The sequence below is a fragment of the Lissotriton helveticus genome, chromosome 1_1 (genome assembly GCF_964261635.1).
Source record: "Lissotriton helveticus chromosome 1_1, aLisHel1.1, whole genome shotgun sequence".
Taxonomy (NCBI): Eukaryota; Metazoa; Chordata; class Amphibia; order Caudata; family Salamandridae; genus Lissotriton; species Lissotriton helveticus.
This window is the reverse complement of record NC_136057.1, coordinates 349,240,485-349,258,598: the sequence shown is the minus strand read 5'-3', so window position 1 is coordinate 349,258,598 and position 18,114 is coordinate 349,240,485. Positions and strand designations below refer to the sequence as shown.

At 47.4% G+C, this 18,114-nt stretch overlaps 1 protein-coding gene across 1 annotated transcript in view; it reads left to right on the top strand.

Moving 5' to 3' along the window:
- LRP6 (LDL receptor related protein 6) overlaps positions 1-18,114 on the top strand; it is a 1,212,873-nt gene that overhangs the window by 31,172 nt on the left and 1,163,587 nt on the right. The window contains exon 2 of the mRNA XM_078673499.1: positions 5,117-5,510. Within this exon, the coding sequence (XP_078529625.1) occupies positions 5,117-5,510 (394 nt within the window). The remainder of the gene's footprint in view (positions 1-5,116; positions 5,511-18,114) is intronic.

The following is an 18,114-nucleotide window of genomic DNA, read 5'->3' as shown; positions in this document are numbered from 1 at the left end:
GTGTGGGGGGCTCTGTGTTTGTGTGGGGGGGCTCTGTGTGTGTGTGGGGCTCTGTGTGTGTGTGGGGCTCTGTGTGTGTGTGGGGCTCTGTGTGTGTGTGGGGCTCTGTGTGTGTGTGGGGCTCTGTGTGTGTGTGGGGCTCTGTGTGTGTGTGTGGGGCTCTGTGTGTGTGTGTGTGGGGCTCTGTGTGTGTGTGTGTGGGGCTCTGTGTGTGTGTGTGTGGGGCTCTGTGTGTGTGTGTGTGGGGCTCTGTGTGTGTGTGTGTGGGGCTCTGTGTGTGTGTGTGTGGGGCTCTGTGTGTGTGTGTGTGGGGCTCTGTGTGTGTGTGTGTGGGGCTCTGTGTGTGTGTGTGTGGGGCTCTGTGTGTGTGTGTGTGGGGCTCTGTGTGTGTGTGTGTGGGGCTCTGTGTGTGTGGGGCTCTGTGTGTGTGGGGCTCTGTGTGTGTGGGGCTCTGTGTGTGTGGGGCTCTGTGTGTGTGGGGCTCTGTGTGTGTGTGGGGCTCTGTGTGTGTGTGGGGCTCTGTGTGTGTGTGGGGCTCTGTGTGTGTGTGGGGCTCTGTGTGTGTGTGGGGCTCTGTGTGTGGGGCTCTGTGTGTGTGTGTGGGGCTCTGTGTGTGTGTGTGTGGGGCTCTGTGTGTGTGTGTGTGTGGGGCTCTGTGTGTGTGTGTGTGTGGGGCTCTGTGTGTGTGTGTGTGTGGGGCTCTGTGTGTGTGTGTGTGTGGGGCTCTGTGTGTGTGTGTGTGGGGCTCTGTGTGTGTGTGTGTGGGGCTCTGTGTGTGTGTGTGTGTGGGGCTCTGTGTGTGTGTGTGTGTGTGGGGCTCTGTGTGTGTGTGTGTGTGTGGGGCTCTGTGTGTGTGTGTGTGTGGGGCTCTGTGTGTGTGTGTGTGTGTGTGGGGCTCTGTGTGTGTGTGTGTGTGGGGCTCTGTGTGTGTGTGTGTGGGGCTCTGTGTGTGTGTGTGTGGGGCTCTGTGTGTGTGTGTGGGGCTCTGTGTGTGTGTGTGTGGGGCTCTGTGTGTGTGTGTGGGGCTCTGTGTGTGTGTGTGGGGCTCTGTGTGTGGGGCTCTGTGTGTGTGGGGCTCTGTGTGTGTGGGGCTCTGTGTGTGTGGGGCTCTGTGTGTGTGGGGCTGTGTGTGTGTGTGTGGCTCTGTGTGTGTGTGTGTGGCTCTGTGTGTGTGTGTGGGGCTCTGTGTGTGTGTGTGTGGGGCTCTGTGTGTGTGGGGCTCTGTGTGTGTGGGGCTCTGTGTGTGGGGGGCTCTGTGTGTGGGGGGCTCTGTGTGTGGGGGGCTCTGTGTGTGGGGGGCTCTGTGTGTGGGGGGCTCTGTGTGTGGGGGGCTCTGTGTGTGGGGGGCTCTGTGTGTGTGGGGCTCTGTGTGTGTGGGGCTCTGTGTGTGTGGGGCTCTGTGTGTGTGGGGCTCTGTGTGTGGGGCTCTGTGTGTGTGTGTGGGGGCTCTGTGTGTGTGTGTGGGGGGGCTCTGTGTGTGTGTGGGGGGGCTCTGTGTGTGTGTGTGGGGGGGGCTCTGTGTGTGTGGGGGGGGGGTTCTGTGTGTGTGTGTGGGGGGGGGTTCTCTGTGTGTGGGGGGGCTCTGTGTCTGTGTGTGGGGGGGCTCTGTGTGTGGGGGGGCTCTGTGTGTGTGGGGGGGGCTCTGTGTGTGTGTGTGGGGGGGGGCTCTGTGTGTGTGGGGGGGGGGGCTCTGTGTGTGTGGGGGGGGCTCTGTGTGGGGGGGGCTGTGTGTGTGGGGGGCTGTGTGTGTGTGTGGGGGGGGGGGCTCTGTGTGTGTGTGTGGGGGGGGCTCTGTGTGTGTGTGTGGGGGGCTCTGTGTGTGTGGGGGGGGGGCTCTGTGTGTGGGGGGCTCTGTGTGTGTGTGTGGGGCTCTGTGTGGGGCTGTGTGTGTGTGTTTGTGGGGCTCTGTGTGGGGCTGTGTGTGTGTGTTTGTGGGGCTCTGTGTGGGGCTGTGTGTGTGTGTGTGGGGCTCTCTGTGTGTGTGTGTGGGGCTCTGTGTGGGTAGTTTTTTTTGTGTAGGTGGCTCTGTGTTAATGTGGGTGACTCTGTGTGTGTGTGTGTGTGTGTGTGTGTGGGTGGCTCTGTGTGGGTGCAAATGCAGTAGGTCTCGCATTTGTGAGCGATTTAAGCTATTGGCATTGTAAATAACAATGCCATTTATTTGTTTTAAAAACCAAAACATAAATAAAAATGTCATGAGCAATGCCAAGAGCTCTAACTTTAACAATGCCAAGACCATTGCATTGTAAATGCGTGTTAGTGGAAGCATTTAAATTTTAATTCAAATCTTGTAGTCCAGAGAATCAACATGTGGCTGGGAGTATAAGCCTCTTTCAGTAGTACTTTGGAAACTTTTTTCGATCACAGCTGCACTGTCAAGCCAGACCTAAAACTACATTTAGATTAGTGTGTCCTTGGTCATCCCATACTGCTCTTTAACACAAACTGAAGTCTAAAGTTTACGGTAGAGGAAAGGGAGTGCTCTCCTTCCTCCCATTTGTGCTGCTGATGGGGGGTGGGGGGGTGGTGGCGGGGGGGGGGGTGGTGGCGGGGGGGGGGGAGAAAAAGCACTGTTCGTTATCTAGTTATCTAAGACACTTTAACAACATTACAATTCCATGTGTGTGCCCCCCGAAAGTTCAAGCTCAGGCAATCCTATTGCTGCTGCCACAGGCAGCTCTGAATAAATAGTTTTTTTTTAAGCACACATCTGCCCATTCAAAACGTACACCTGGCTACCAACATGTGGGCAGAGCCGAAGTCCTTTTTTTTTTTTTTTTTTTTTTTTTTTTTTTTAATACTCCTGAAAACCCTTTTGTAGGTTCATAACGTGGCCGGCAGCAGCTGTGCTGTCAAGCTGGATTCAAATACAATTGATACTTTTAATGATGGGTAGAGCTCATGGTGGTGTACTCCTTTTTAAAAAAAAGTTGATCTAAATGGATAAACGGAGAATGAAATCTTTATGTACCTCCATTTTAATTTTGACCTAATTGTACAGGTAGTCTACGAATGATTTAGCACCGGGTGCCCCTCGAACATGCGGTGCACTAAGGGCGATGGAGGAGGCCCCCTTCCGTCCGCCCTCCGGTCCCTAAGCGGGCGGCTCTATGCACCGGCCCCCGAGAGAGGCCTGCTATCCCAGGCTGCTGTGACTTCAGTTACCAGCATTTATCTGCCCCGGTCATTTGAACAAAGATCGATTGACATTCTGAGTTGAGAATATGTCCGATGAATCCAAATGGTTGTAAGGCTTTTAGTATATCACGTTATGACTCTGCTAAAATCATTTGTAAAAAAGGAGGGCTTGCATAGTCCAGTTTTTGTTTTAATAAGACCTGTTAGTGGTGAGTAGAACTATTGACGACCAATGTAAGTGACTGAATTGTTCACCCTCCCTTCCATATGGGCTTAAATGGTTTGGGGGAGATGTTAAGTAGGGCTTTTCTCAATACATCAGTATCCTCCTATTGCTGCCTCAAAGTTCACAATGGCAGTTACATATGTGAGACCATTGTAAAATTAAACGTTTGCCAAAAGTGTATTTTTCTTTACTCGTGAATCATTTGAGTGTAAGTTTAGAATAGGGACGAGTTGTGATGCTGAAATTTGCTTAGAAACTGAGTCTTGTATAGCTAACCCCATTACCCTGCTGAGGAGCTTTAATGTTGGAATGCATTCTAACTTGTTTCTTGACTTTTCTGAATGGTTACAGCAGTCACCTTGGTGTGAATATTAAGATTTTTTTTTATTTAACTATCCAGCATTGATGCAATCCAGATTCAGTATGTTTTCTAAGTTAAAGTATTAGTTGCATCAGTAGACATTACAGGAATCTATAATCACTGTAACCGATAATGTAGATTTTGTTTGAACTAGCAGACTCCTTTCATTAAGGTCTATTTGAGCTTTAAGATTTTGGTTCTGCAAACCACAATTGAATTGAAATGTAGCACGTTTTGCTTGTCTTTTGGTGTTTGCTGTCTATGAAGTTTTCAAGAAATAATTAATTGGGACTAATTAAACTAGAGGTCTGCATAACTGTTTGGGGGACTACAGCCAGCCAAAGAAGCCCAGACGCCCTGTCCTTCAGGTGCTGCTTACATGGTCTATTGCATTTGCTTTCATGTTTTGTGGAGCTTGTAGGTGGTCACTTATCACTGATACAGCTGAGGGGTGAACCTCTCCATAATGTAGGTTTTTTGGTACTGTATCTCCCACATTGCATATTTTTAATCCTGCAATTAAACATACTTAGTGTTTTGAAGAAATCCTCAGATATGGGGAATACGCTCAATTTAAAAAAATGGTTCAATTGTAATTCATAATGACGAACTGTATAGTGTTGAACTCAGTCACACTAATTGTTTACTAGCTAGTGGCATGATTGGTTTGTGTGCCATTTTCCTTAAAAGATAGACAAGTGGTTGCTGGCTCAGAACTGTGGCACCAGATTTTTCGTAACCGTATGAAATAACGATTCTTTTGCACACCATTAGTGTGGCATAGTCGGAGGCGCAAACTGACCTATGCTAATTCTTTTTGGCTGTTTATGTAGCCAATATAGAAATCTGAATGCTTTGTTCTTTGGATGTAGCTTACAATTACTCATCACAGTTTGAGTGATCCTTCTACATTCTTTGTGCAGGGCAGAGCTCCCCGCCCTTAACAGAGTTTGGAGTATCTGATGACCAAACAAAATGTGCCTTAAACAACAAACCTTGATTAAGTTCACACTTTAATAGTAACCTTGATTTTACCTTTCCAGGTCTTAATTGGGCATGTAACCCTGCTTCCTCCGAGAAGTACTGGGGCACATGGATGGACAAGGTGGTGGGACTCTAATTGTTTTGACTGCATAGATGACTGGCGACACAAAAATTGTACATTAAAATACCCACAGAGGTACCAAAGTTTCTCTTATTGCAGTTCTAAAGAGCTATATAGATTTAATGAGGCACAGACCTTCACAATGAACAGGTAGATTTGTCTAAAGTTCAGATACTTGAATGAGATGGAATGATTTATTTCAGCTTTTTATACTAGCTGCATTGGTTTGAATGTGAATAGTGACATGAACTAACATGTTTTCACTTTTCCTTTGCTCCTTCGACAGCGTCACCATTGCTGTTATATGCTAATCGGCGTGACCTTCAATTGGTGGATGCCTCTGGAAGTAAAGGGAATGCCACAGTGGTGGTCAGCGGTTTGGAGGATGCGGCCGCTGTGGATTTTGTGTTTTTACAGGGATTGATATACTGGAGCGATGTAAGTGAAGAAGCTATTAAACGTATTGAATTCAACAAGACTGGTGCTTTGCAGAGTGTGGTTATTTCTGGACTTGTTTCACCGGATGGGTTGGCTTGTGACTGGCTTGGAGCAAAACTCTATTGGACCGATTCTGAAACCAACAGAATCGAAGTGTCTAATCTCGATGGAACTTTGAGGAAAGTGCTGTTTTGGCAAGAGCTGGATCAACCAAGAGCAATTGCGCTGGATCCTATAAGAGGGTAAGTGTATTTGAACTTTTTCCCTTTGTGTTTTACACAAGACTTAAAAAAAATCAAATAAAAAAAGATATAGATATAGATATAGATATAGATATATATATATATATATATATATATATATATATATATATATATATATATATATATATATATTAGTTTTTTGATTAAAAAAATTCCATCAACCTGAAATGTAAAGCAGACATAATTCCAAGAGCACCAATGAATGAATATATATACATATATTCATTCATTGGTGCTCTTGGAATTATGTCTGCTTTACCATTTCAGGTTGCAGACATATATTCATTCATTGATGCTCTTGGAATTATGTCTGCTTTACCATTTCAGGTTGATGGAATTTTCTTCATCAAATTTGAGGTTGGTTTACAAACTGTTACCTTGCTTCAGTACACGTTCTTCTCTTAATATTTTTAAATGTGGAGGGGGGCGAAGTAAGCCTATGCGAGGTGTGCATTCCTGTTTGTTCTTCTAATCAAAAGTGAAATAATTTAAGTCTATCCATAACCATGCCACTGTCTGAACTGGAATGGAGTATTGTTTGGGATCTTGGACAGAGGGAAAAGCTGCATAACCACAATTTACACCTTCTTTGAATTATACATAATTTCTGGTACTTGGACTATTTCGCTCTCCAATATATCGACCTGCCCATGTTTTTTTGTAGGCGAGCCACATCTCATCTCCTGCTCAGCTGGTGTGTATTGTACTGCTGAGTCCTTTGATTTTGAGTGTTGGTTTGAGCAGAATTCTTGAGGTTCTTGCGAAAGTTATTTGCTCTGTGCTTAGGCCTGTGTGCTCAAACCGTGCACCCCCAGCCACCATTTTGTGTTCACAAGCCAGTGAGGCCAGCCCCCCTGCCCCCCCCGGCCCCCTAGCAACAGGGATTTTCTACATCAGAGGGTGCTTCTGTGAGCTGTTTAAACTGTATTTACTGGGGCCTGTGCACTTCGTTTTTTGGCCAGCAGGGGGAGTAAAGTTTTATTCAAACCGTATTGTTAGATTTCGAGTTAGTGAAGCCTTTACCTGCTGAAGTCCAAAGTTGTGGATTGAGCCTGTCTGTCTCCTAGGAGATTCTGAACAGGAGCAAGCAGCTGCCTAGACCCCACCCCCAGGCCAGCAGACCATTGGCTATTCAGCTACCAGGCAAGTCTGAGCCCTCCTCTCACACCTGACCTGGCCAGGCCCCTTAAGGCCTTGCTGGGTGCACCCCAAATCATTCTCCTCCATCTTGGAGTTGCGGCCCACATGTGCCCCAGATTGCATTGAGCAGAGCCAGGAAGTGGTAAGGAGACAGACTAGTGCTGTCTCTTCCCAAGACAAAAAGTTGTTTAAAAAACGATTTTCACTTTCTGTGTTTACTGTCTATGCCTGTGGTTGTTACAGTTAAAAATTGTAGTTTTAGCCTGCCTGTAATTGCATATTTTATCACCTGTGTTGTGTTTTAAATGTGTGGTTTTCCTGCCCATGATTGCCTTCATTTAGTGTCTTGAATTGTGGGATTTGCAGTCCAACCTCTGTAGTTTGTCCCTCTCATTCCTTGGTGACAAATCTGTTTTCCCTCCAAATTTCTCCTTTGCTCTGTGCTTAGGCCTGTGCGCTCAAACAGTGCACCCCAGCCACCATTTTGTGTTCACAAGCCAGTGAGGCCAGCCCCCCTGCCCCCCCCGGCCCCCTAGCAACAGGGATTTTCTACATCAGAGGGTGCTTCTGTGAGCTGTTTAAACTGTATTTACCTGTGCACTTCGTTTTTTGGCCAGCAGGGGGAGTAAAGTTTTATTCAAATAGTATTGTTAGATTTCGAGTTAGTGAAGCCTTTATCTGCTGAAGTCCAAAGTTGTGGATTGAGCCCGTCTGTCTCCTAGGAGATTCTTAACAGCAGCAAGCAGCTTCCAACTCCCTGGCCAGTAAACCTTGTCTGAGGTTGCTGGGACCTTATGTGGTGTGGTAGTGGTTGGCACATGTGTACACTGATTGGTGTTTCTATTGGGTTAGGGTTAATGTCCTCATTGGTTGGGTATTCGAGGGTTCTGATTGGTTTCTCGGTCTGTGATTCAATCATTGCAGGGTTGGGACAAGGGCTAGGATTAGGCTTTCTATTGGAAGTAGGGACTAGGGCTACCTGTACCATTGGCTGCTTGGACTTGGGTTGGGACTAATGGTAGGGTTAAGGCCTTTATTGGACGTAGAGATCAGGGTTTTTAAACTGATTGGGTGCTTGGACTAGGGCTAAGATGGGCTGCAAGGTCCTGGTCTCCTATTGGTTCTAGATGTTAGGGCTAGTGTTGTGATTGGATAGTGTTAGTGCTAGGATTCCCATTGGCTAAAGGGGTCACCTGATTACTAGGGCTACAAAAAAGGCCAGGCATAGGGCGTCTCAGCCCGGGCGTCGAGGCTAAGGGCGGAGAGGACAAGGGTAGTTGCCTGTTTGGGCCTGTTCGAGACAGGTCGATGCTGGGGCCAGAAATGCTGTCCTTTTTCTCATTTAGTAATACCCAGCCCACACTATCCACATCCACAAACAGAGCAACACACTCACACCAAATATACACCACACACAACACTATGCACAGATTAATGTACCAGCATGCACCACCAACCCAACCAAACCACATCTACGCAACCTACTATCCCAACTACCACACATATCTACCATCACCCACAAACAGTACACAACTCTATCCTATACCACTAACCAATACACTAATCACATACACAACACCACTCAACACCATAAATAACTACATCCCATTCAGACACACTCTCCCTGCTGTAATTACACCTAACAGTCCACCTGTTATCACTAACAAATATATAATGATCCTTCCATCAGTTGACTTAAAAAAAATAAAAAAAATCCTTCACTCTTTTATCCCTCCACTATCCTTTTTCTATCAAAATTAACACTGACATGTTCACTTCTCAAATTCCATATTCCATATTCAACTATACAAATATACTGCCCAAATAACTGAATAACATATCTACTACTCAAATTACTTCATATTTATACTATACTAATTTTCAACACTAATCCTATGGGTTCCGGAGTGGCGTGCTACTCGCCAAAAAGCCCTTCAATACCCATCAGGGGTAACAAGTGCTATATGAATGCAAATCTTTCTTCCCCTTTTATCCATCCGCTATCCTTCTCACTCCAAGTAATAGACTAATATCCACCACTGAAATTACCTCATATTTCACCATATTAATTCACCACTAATCCTTTATAGGCTCCCTGAATAGCATGCGTCAACAAGCGAGCGATAAATAAATACAAACCTTTGTCCTCCTCTATCCTTCTGCTACCATTCCAAATCCAAATAACTGACTAACCTATCCACCACTTAAAATGTACTTGCATGTTTCACTATACTAATTCAACACTAATCCCCTGTGGGTCCCGGAGTAGCGTGCTACCTGCCGAAAAAGCGCTTCGACGCCTCGTCAGGGGTAGTAAGCGCTATATAAATGCAATTACAACAATTGTATTTAGAATAAGTTATTAAAGTGCATTATCTTTTGGGAGGCCCTTTTGGGACTGCCGTGTGTTGGTTTGAGCACACACTCTGTCAGTCTTGTTTCCCCAATTGCTTGGCTTTTAAAATGTAAGATGTAGCTACATTTCCTCGGATGGGAGGCTTATGCAGATCCAAAATGTTCAGAATGTTTAATATTGAATGCTAGCGAAATTACGATCTAAAAGCACATGTTTTTTCATGCAATGAATTTTGCTGTGATTAGATTTTGGTTGTTTTGAAAATATGTTTTTGGTCAATATCTTATTGCACAATGTGTTTGAGAATTGTAAATCCTAATTTCTCAGTGGAGGGGATCGAGAGGAGTGCGCCATCCAAGGATTGCGTCCTCCCAGGCATACACTACGAAATGATAGGCAATCTGGATTCAAGAGTACCCCCAGATATATTGAAGTTTTTCATTGATATCTGCTACTTTAATGTGTGAATTTCATCAAATGTAGAGGCACTTCCTCACCCACAAACCTAGGTGTCATGCTTTATCATAGTTTACCTCACCCGTCTGACATTCTTAGGGGGAAATATGTGTATCTCCTTATGATTATTTTGGGATACAGGGCAGGTAGAAAAAAATCCATATAGATAATCCAAAGTGATATTTATTGTTGGATTCTAAGGGGATATCAAAAACAATATGAGAACAGTTATGTTAGGGACACTTATTAAACGTGTATCCCACTGGTGACCATTTAATCAGTTTCTTTGGTGGCCCTTACGCTTTCGCCAGAACCTGGACACCGATCTATAGTATAGTCCCATTTTCTATATTTTCTGTAGTAGTCCAAGCTTCTGCCCCCACTCTAATTTCTCAGCTATTCGCTCCTCCCGTTCCCATGTTCCACATTGCTTACTCTGTGTACTTCTCACCGTTATGCCCCACATTTTCCATGTTGTGTACTTCCTCCTCCATGCTGCCTATCTTGTGTATGTATCCCTGTCTGTATAGTTGGCCCCCCACCTGTGCCCTCAGTGTTGTTTCCGTCCTCCCCTGCTCCCCCTCCTCCCTCTGTGTTGGTTTCACCCTCCCCGCCCTCTTTGTTGGTTTCATCCTTCCACAAACCTGCAGTTCATGTTTCTCCCAACTCTGATTGGTATATATAAAAAAAAAGTCCTACGTCACTATGTAGGGTCACGCGTTTGCATGTACTTTCTCCTCCATGCTGCCAATCTTGTGCACTTCTCAGTCACTGTCTGTATTGCTTGCCCCCACCCCACACGCCCATAGTGTTCCCCGCCGTGTTAGTTTCACCCCCTTGGTGTTGGTTTAGCTGCCCCCCCCCTTGGTGTTGGTTTAGCTGCCCCCCCTTGGTGTTGGTTTAGCTGCCCCCCCTTGGTGTTGGTTTAGCTGCCCCCCCCCCTTGGTGTTGGTTTAGCTGCCCCCCCCCCCCTTGGTGTTGGTTTAGCTGCCCCCCCCTTGGTGTTGGTTTAGCTGCCCCCCCCCTTGGTGTTGGTTTAGCTGCCCCCCCCTTTGGTGTTGGTTTAGCTGCCCCCCCCTTTGGTGTTGGTTTAGCTGCCCCCCCCTTTGGTGTTGGTTTAGCTGCCCCCCCCTTGGTGTTGGTTTAGCTGCCCCCCCCCCCTTGGTGTTGGTTTAGCTGCCCCCCCTTGGTGTTGGGTTAGCTGCCCCCCCCTCGGTGTTGGTTTAGCTGCCCCCCCCCTCGGTGTTGGTTTAGCTGCCCCCCCCTCGGTGTTGGTTTAGCTGCCCCCCCTTGGTGTTGGTTTAGCTGCCCCCCCTTGGTGTTGGTTTAGCTGCCCCCCCTTGGTGTTGGTTTAGCTGCCCCCCCTTGGTGTTGGTTTAGCTGCCCCCCCCCCCTTGGTGTTGGTTTAGCTGCCCCCCCCCCCTTGGTGTTGGTTTAGCTGCCCCCCCCTTGGTGTTGGTTTAGCTGCCCCCCCCCCTTGGTGTTGGTTTAGCTGCCCCCCCCCTTGGTGTTGGTTTAGCTGCCCCCCCCTTTGGTGTTGGTTTAGCTGCCCCCCCCTTTGGTGTTGGTTTAGCTGCCCCCCCCTTGGTGTTGGTTTAGCTGCCCCCCCCCCCTTGGTGTTGGTTTAGCTGCCCCCCCTTGGTGTTGGGTTAGCTGCCCCCCCCTCGGTGTTGGTTTAGCTGCCCCCCCCCTCGGTGTTGGTTTAGCTGCCCCCCCCTCGGTGTTGGTTTAGCTGCCCCCCCTCGGTGTTGGTTTAGCTGCCCACCCCCCTCGGTGTTGGTTTAACTGCCTACCCCCCTCGGTGTTGGTTTAGCTGCCCACCCCCCTCGGTGTTGGTTTAGCTGGCCACCCCCCTCGGTGTTGGTTTAGCTGCCCACCCCCCTCGGTGTTGGTTTAGCTGCCCACCCCCCTCGGTGTTGGTTTAGCTGCCCACCCCCCTCGGTGTTGGTTTAGCTTCCCCCCCCTCTCGGTGTTTGTTTAGCTTCCCCCCCCTCTCGGTGTTTGTTTAGCTTCCCCCCCCCATCTCGGTGTTTGTTTAGCTGCCCCCCCCCATCTCGGTGTTTGTTTAGCTGCCCCCCCTCTCTCGGTCTTTGTTTAGCTGCCCCCCCTTTTCTCGGTCTTTGTTTAGCTGCCCCCCCTTCTCTCGGTCTTTGTTTAGCTGCCCCCCCTCTCTCGGTCTTTGTTTAGCTGCCCCCCCTTTTCTCGGTCTTTGTTTAGCTGCCCCCCCTTCTCTCGGTCTTTGTTTAGCTGCCCCCCCTCTCTCTGTCTTTGTTTAGCTGCCCCCCCTCTCTCGGTCTTTGTTTAGCTGCCCCCCCTCTCTCGGTCTTTGTTTAGCTGCCCCCCCCCCTCTCGGTCTTTGTTTAGCTGCCCCCCCCCCTCTCGGTCTTTGTTTAGCTGCCCCCCCCCCTCTCGGTCTTTGTTTAGCTGCCCCCCCCCCTCTCGGTGTTTGTTTAGCTGCCCCCCCCTCTCGGTGTTTGTTTAGCTGCCCCCCCTCTCGGTGTTTGTTTAGCTGCCCCCCCTCTCGGTGTTGATTTTGCTGGCCCCCCTCGGTGTTGGTTTTGCTGCCCCCCCCTCGGTTTTGGTTTCACCACCCCTTGTGCGTTTCACCTTATTAGTTTCAACCCCCCCCCCCAAACCCCTGTATTGGTTTCACCCCCCCCCCCACCCTGTACTGGTTCACCCTCCTCCCCTCACCCCAACACTGTACTGGTTCACCCTCCTTCCATCCATGCAGTGTCTGTTACTTCCAACTAGGATCGGTATAAATAAGGAAAAATGCGTCCATGTCACTGTATAGGCTTGCACATTTGTCGTCCCGGTACCCCCCCCCCCCCCAAGCTTCATGAGTCCTGCTGCACAGCACTAGGGGTGCTGTATGGCATGGCTAAAAACCAATGGCAAATCCAATATATCCCAAAGTAGTGACATATTGCCTAATTCAATGTTTGTGGTGCTAGAATGTAAAAGGCAAATGTCAGTGTTATTTTTATTGTATTAGAGGACATTCTTTTTTTGTTTTTGGCTAAAGTCTTCTTTCTAAAATATGCCTCTCAGTCTTAACATTTTGGGATATTGCAATTATTTTTGGTATAAGGCAGTTACCAGATATTTGAACGCAATATCTCTTTTTATTTGCAGTGAATAGCCTACCATTCCAACAATAAAAGCTGTTAATTGCAATAATATTACCACGTTGGGACATGTTCATAAATTTATCATGCACATAAACATAATTACAGTAACAGATTAGTGTGGAGTTAGGTAATTTAAGGAGATTATTGTAATATGAGTTATTCTTGAACACTTATGTGATGTTAGCAGATTTGAGTGTTTCAGGCTAGTGTTCCCATTAATGGAAACTATTGAGACTGATATGCTGTATATGGATGTTTGGTTACAGCTAGGAGATTATCATTGGCAAAGAATAGGTTAGGAATTAAGACCTAACTTTTAGAGAGTTGTAGTCTTATGAATTTCAGGATCAATTATAGAGCTCCTTTCCAGGGGATTGCATCCAAGTTTGTGAAGTTGAGGTGTGTCTGGGTAGAATGCAAAAACTGCCATTGTCATAAGATTTTGAATCTTGTCCATTTTAGTAAAAGATTATGGAGTGAAGTTACTAGAAGACTCTTACAGTAGCCAAATGTACTGAGCACTAAGGTTGAAATCTGTGTTCTTGCTGTGTGCCAAGAGATATTTTCTGAATATCCAATGAGTGAGATCTGAGTGATGTGACTGTTTTTTTTCTTATGAAGGTTTTCATGCTGATCAATGAATTACGTTCATGAAGTCTATTGAGAATTGGATAGGATTGGTTTGGGTGGAAGGCAGGTGTCAGTAAAGATTATTTCCATTTTGGACCAATTTCACATGTGAGATTGGAGAGCCGGGGACAGCCAATGGATTAGTTGTCTTGTAGCTGTCTGTTGAAAACCTATTGTAGGCAATACCAACAAAGTGGTGCTTTATTCCGTGGCTTTCCTTTGTGTTTCTGTCTCACTGGAACATAGCTTGTTTATCATCCTTTTAATTGGGTGACATGTATCCTTCCACTGCTGTTATTGGAGCAATTATTTTTCTTTGTTCCTGCATTCCATGGAAATAAGTTTTTTTTTTTTTGTTTTTGCTTTAGTTTTTTTCCTTTACTTCTGTTTGCAGCTTCTCTACTTACATTCTTTTCCATACTCCGTTTTACTCCTACTCCTACTCCTGCTGCTGGTCTGTGGCTGTCCTCCTGCCCTAGCTCCTCTGTTTATCCTGGCATTGAACGTATTCAGATAGCTCTAACTTTATTGGAGCCAGTACAATAACATGAACGTCCCCACTCACTTTACAAGCAGGCACCCCAGCAGCTTCCCTACTGCTGCTTTCCTGCTGCTGGGCCAGCCATTTCGCAAGTGGAGCGTCTGGTTGCCTGCACTAGTAGTGAGTTTGCTTTCACCCCGCCCTTTCTAGTTTATGCTGCTTTTATGAGCCATATGTGTGTGCTATATGTGTTTTAGAATATTGCCACTTTTGCTAGTTGTTACTGTTCGGGCTCCAAATAGAGACTGGTGCTCTGTGGCTTTCTCGTTTGTTGTGTTTTTTTAATTTAATTTCTAAACGTGTTGCTACCTTGCAGATCCCACCAGTGCCTGAGAATGAGATGGGTCCTCTCTCACCCTTGTGTTTATTGTGGGAATAAGGGTAGGGGAAAGCAATCGGGAAGGTCTGCCTTCAGACACTCATTGTAGCTGTTGCTGAAATTGAAGTCATTCATGTACCTTTGTTTTCTTGGCTGTAGAGCTGCATGACACGAATCCAAAGATCCAGTACATCTTCTACGTTTAAATACTTTTTTTAACGCTTTGTTGCCGTGTTCAACTTTCCATTGGGCTATATAAATGGGTATAGCAAGCTCGAAAGTAAAAAGGCTGTTCCTAAACCTTTCCCTCCTCCCCCTTTCAGCTGTTTCCTCCCCCCAACCAACCCCGCTGCTCCTGTATCAAAATCAAGTTGACGTGACCGAGTTCTTATTGGACTCTACCTATATGATGACAGATTGTAGTGTAATAATCGTTGAGCTTAGAGGGGACCAAGAGTTTCAATGCTGTGAGTAGCTTTTGACACGACCATTCTAAAGCCTCTGCTAAAGTAGTCCAGTAGGTGGCCCCATTGTTTAGTTTAAGCGTTTGCCTCTTCCCGTGCCAGTTTCAGCCATTTTTAGGTCTCGGCCTGCGTAGGCTGCGCAGTCTCACTGGTGAGATTTTAGGTGAGCTTCAGTATCGGGCTTTAAGCCCCGCCCCTCTTTCCCATTGGCTGGCGTCACCGTTTATGCTAAACGGTGGCCAGCCATTGAGATAGAGCACTGCGTGACGTACACTTTTCTCTTCAGACTGCCCATTTGGATGGGCTCGTCTGACTTCCTCCCGTGGTGAAAGCTTTATCTTTACGGGTCCATGTGTTTCAAGCACATGGCTTCATAAAGATAACAAAGCTTTCACGACGGACGAAAGTGAAAGTGAAAGCGGACCGGACCGTGCTTGTAAAAGTTGTGTGTCCTCCAGTGACCCTGACACTCATTGCCGCCATCATGAAGGGGTGCCAGTCCTCTGCGGTGAAGTGCAGAGATGCTGTGTTAGGTCAAGCTCAATCAAGCAAATATTACTACAGCATGCGTTACTAATCTTTCAGGACATTATTAATTCTACAACTATTTAGATATGCTTTCGTATTATAAAGTACGTAACCAGCACGATGTGAAAAACGTAACGTTGCCACTTTAAAACGTAATGTCGTAAAAATGTATAAGAAAACGAAAATAATTGTTTTAACTTATGATTCTGTTTACCTTGTAAGCAATTTTCTTGGTCTACCATGATAACTGTGTTGGAGAATACGTACGTTTACTAAATTTTTAGTTTCCATTTACGTGCCCTGTCCGGGATCGCGCCTATCACTTCCCCGTGTGGAGTACTCGCACGCGATCACACGCTCTGACTCCTCGGCCCCTCCCTCACCTTCCAGTTGTGAGCGCGCTAGCGGGCTGTGGTGGTTGGCAGCAGTGGGAAGGACAGGCGGCAGCAGGAAGCTGTGCGCGCTCCATGTGTGCGTGTGGAAGAGAGGCAGTTGCGCGAGCCCAGTGTGCAAAGAGCAGTGTTGAAGAGCAAAGCAGCGGTCCCACCAGGTCAACTGTCTGGACAAGGTAAGGCTCCGGGGGGAGAGGGGGGAGAAAGAATGCTTCACAAGCAACCATCATCCCCTATCATAGTTGCAGATGGCAGATTCCTAACCAATGTGGGAGGAAAGAGACTTTACCGTTGCGCTACTTTAAGGCACCCCAGGAAGACAGTGGGCCCCAATTCACATCTGGGAAGGCAAGAGCCCCTTCACACGCCCTGGCGAACGGTGTAGTATGCCTCCATAGAAATCGGTTGGTGGGAGGAGGCCCACGTCGCTGGGGAGACGTGCGACCCCAGAGCTAGCTCTCAAAGTGCTGCACGCTCCGTTTAGAGAAATGACACCTCAATAATAACCGTGCGAGGAGAGGACATCCCATGCTCACCTCGGGGGAAGATTACCTCCAGTGACACATCTAGAGTCAGTGGGCTTCTGTACACTCCCGAGGACATCGCCACTCCCACCTCTGCAAAAGAAACGATGTACACCTGCTGTACGGCGTCCACGAGTACCAGAACATACCTAGTGTGAGATTGTACCCGTATAGAGCCTTGAGGGAACCTGTACCTACTCTGTCATGACACACTGCTGGGTGAGAGCTCATCAGACACACCCATAGAACGATGATGGGGCACCCTGCCACATAACTGAGGCCGCGAAGCATCTTGACGCACCTGTGGGAGTGGCCCAAGGAGGGAGTGCTTCTGGCAGTGCTGAAAATGGGCAGGTACCAAGTACCTGCCTTTATCCCGTTTGAAATGGAAAGGACTTGCACTTCCCAGCACTGCTGCAATACATTTAATGAGTGCCGGCACTTCTCAGGGCAAGCAAGTACTTTAAGTAGCTAGTACCTGCACTTTTTTTTTTCTTTTTGAAACTTTTTAATATCATTTCATGGTCAGGAATTTACACACATCAGTCGTCTCCATTTGTGATGAATCAGTACATTACACGTTTTTCTGCGTACATTACAAGTTACCTTAATACAGTTCCAGTTACTTAGCAGATGACATCCATCACACCTCCCCCCCCCACATTAGAATTTGTTATAAACTTAGCTTTAGGCCCCCCCTAAAGTCAAGGGCTATCTTCAGGGGTTGATGACGCACGTGGCGGTTCACAAATATTTCCCCGGGATTCATTCCATTTTCCCCATATTCTGGACCATTTTTTAGGACCTCCCCGGTGGGTATAAACTGCTTTTTCAGCTACCATAGCGGTATCCGTGTCATTCTCCCATTGGGACTGCGTGGGCACCTCCCCAGTTCCTGGCTATATTTCGCTTAGCCGTCGCCATCCCAAGCGTTGCCCAAGTCTGTAGTCCCAGGTTAAGGTCCGTCGGCTGCCATATATTTAGTAGGCAACACCCAGGGTCTCGCTGGACCTCTACCCCACCCACCTCTGAGATAGCATTTAACACTTGCTCCCAGTAGGTTTGTATCTTTGGACATTCCCATATTATATGAAAGTATGTTCCGATTTGTCCGCATCCCCTAAGGCAGAGCGGGTCGAGCGCGTGCCCTAGTTTGTGTAGCGCGATGCGAGGGTAATATATACGATGTAGCACTTTAAGTTGCACTAGTTTTAGTCGAGATGGGATCGCTGCCTCTCTGGCCGACGCCAGCGCGTCCATCCTGTCAGAGTCCTCTGTTTCCCAACTCTATTTGCCACTTGCTTCGCAAGACTACTATAGGGTCTGGGAGATTGACTAATTTACGGTATGTCTGTGATATGGCTTTTTTATCTATGTGGCCTGTGAGGAGTCTATCTTCAAGGGGCGAAGAGTCAGCTAATTTGGTGCCTAGGGGGATAGCACTCTGGAGGGCGTGTCTGATTTGGATATAACGGTATAGCTCAGTGTCTGCCAACCCATACTTATCTTGTAGAGATGCGAATGTAATGATTTCCTCCCTCACCCATAGATCACCGATTTTCGTAATGCCCATAAGGTCCCATTGCCTGAATCCCTTGGTGTTCGCCAGGGTGCCCAGGCGACGTGTCTCCCAGAGTGGGGTGGCCAGTGTGAGCACTCCTTCCCATCCCAGAGCTCTCTGTGCAGTGTGCCAAATTTTGATCGTGTGGGGCCTGTGAGTGCGTGCCGTCTTTTGTTCGTGTAAAGAACTTCATCAAGCGGTCCAACGGCAGTATGCTTCTGTCTAATCTGTATGCTGGGTCATCTTGCGGGGCGTGTAACCATTGATTAATGATCATCAGTTGTGCAGCCCAGTAATATAATTTAACGCTTGGCAAGGCTATTCCCCCGTCATACCAACTACGTATCAATTTAGATTGTGCTATACGGGCTGGTTTCCCGTCCCATAGTAAGGAGGAAATTTCTGCGTTGATTGCTCTGAAATAGGAAAGAGGGACCGGGAAAGGGGTATTCTGGAGTGCATAGAGGAACCTGAGAAGTGCAAGCATTTTGAAGAGTGCTGCCCTTCCCAAAAGCGTCAGTGGGAGGGGCCTCCAGTG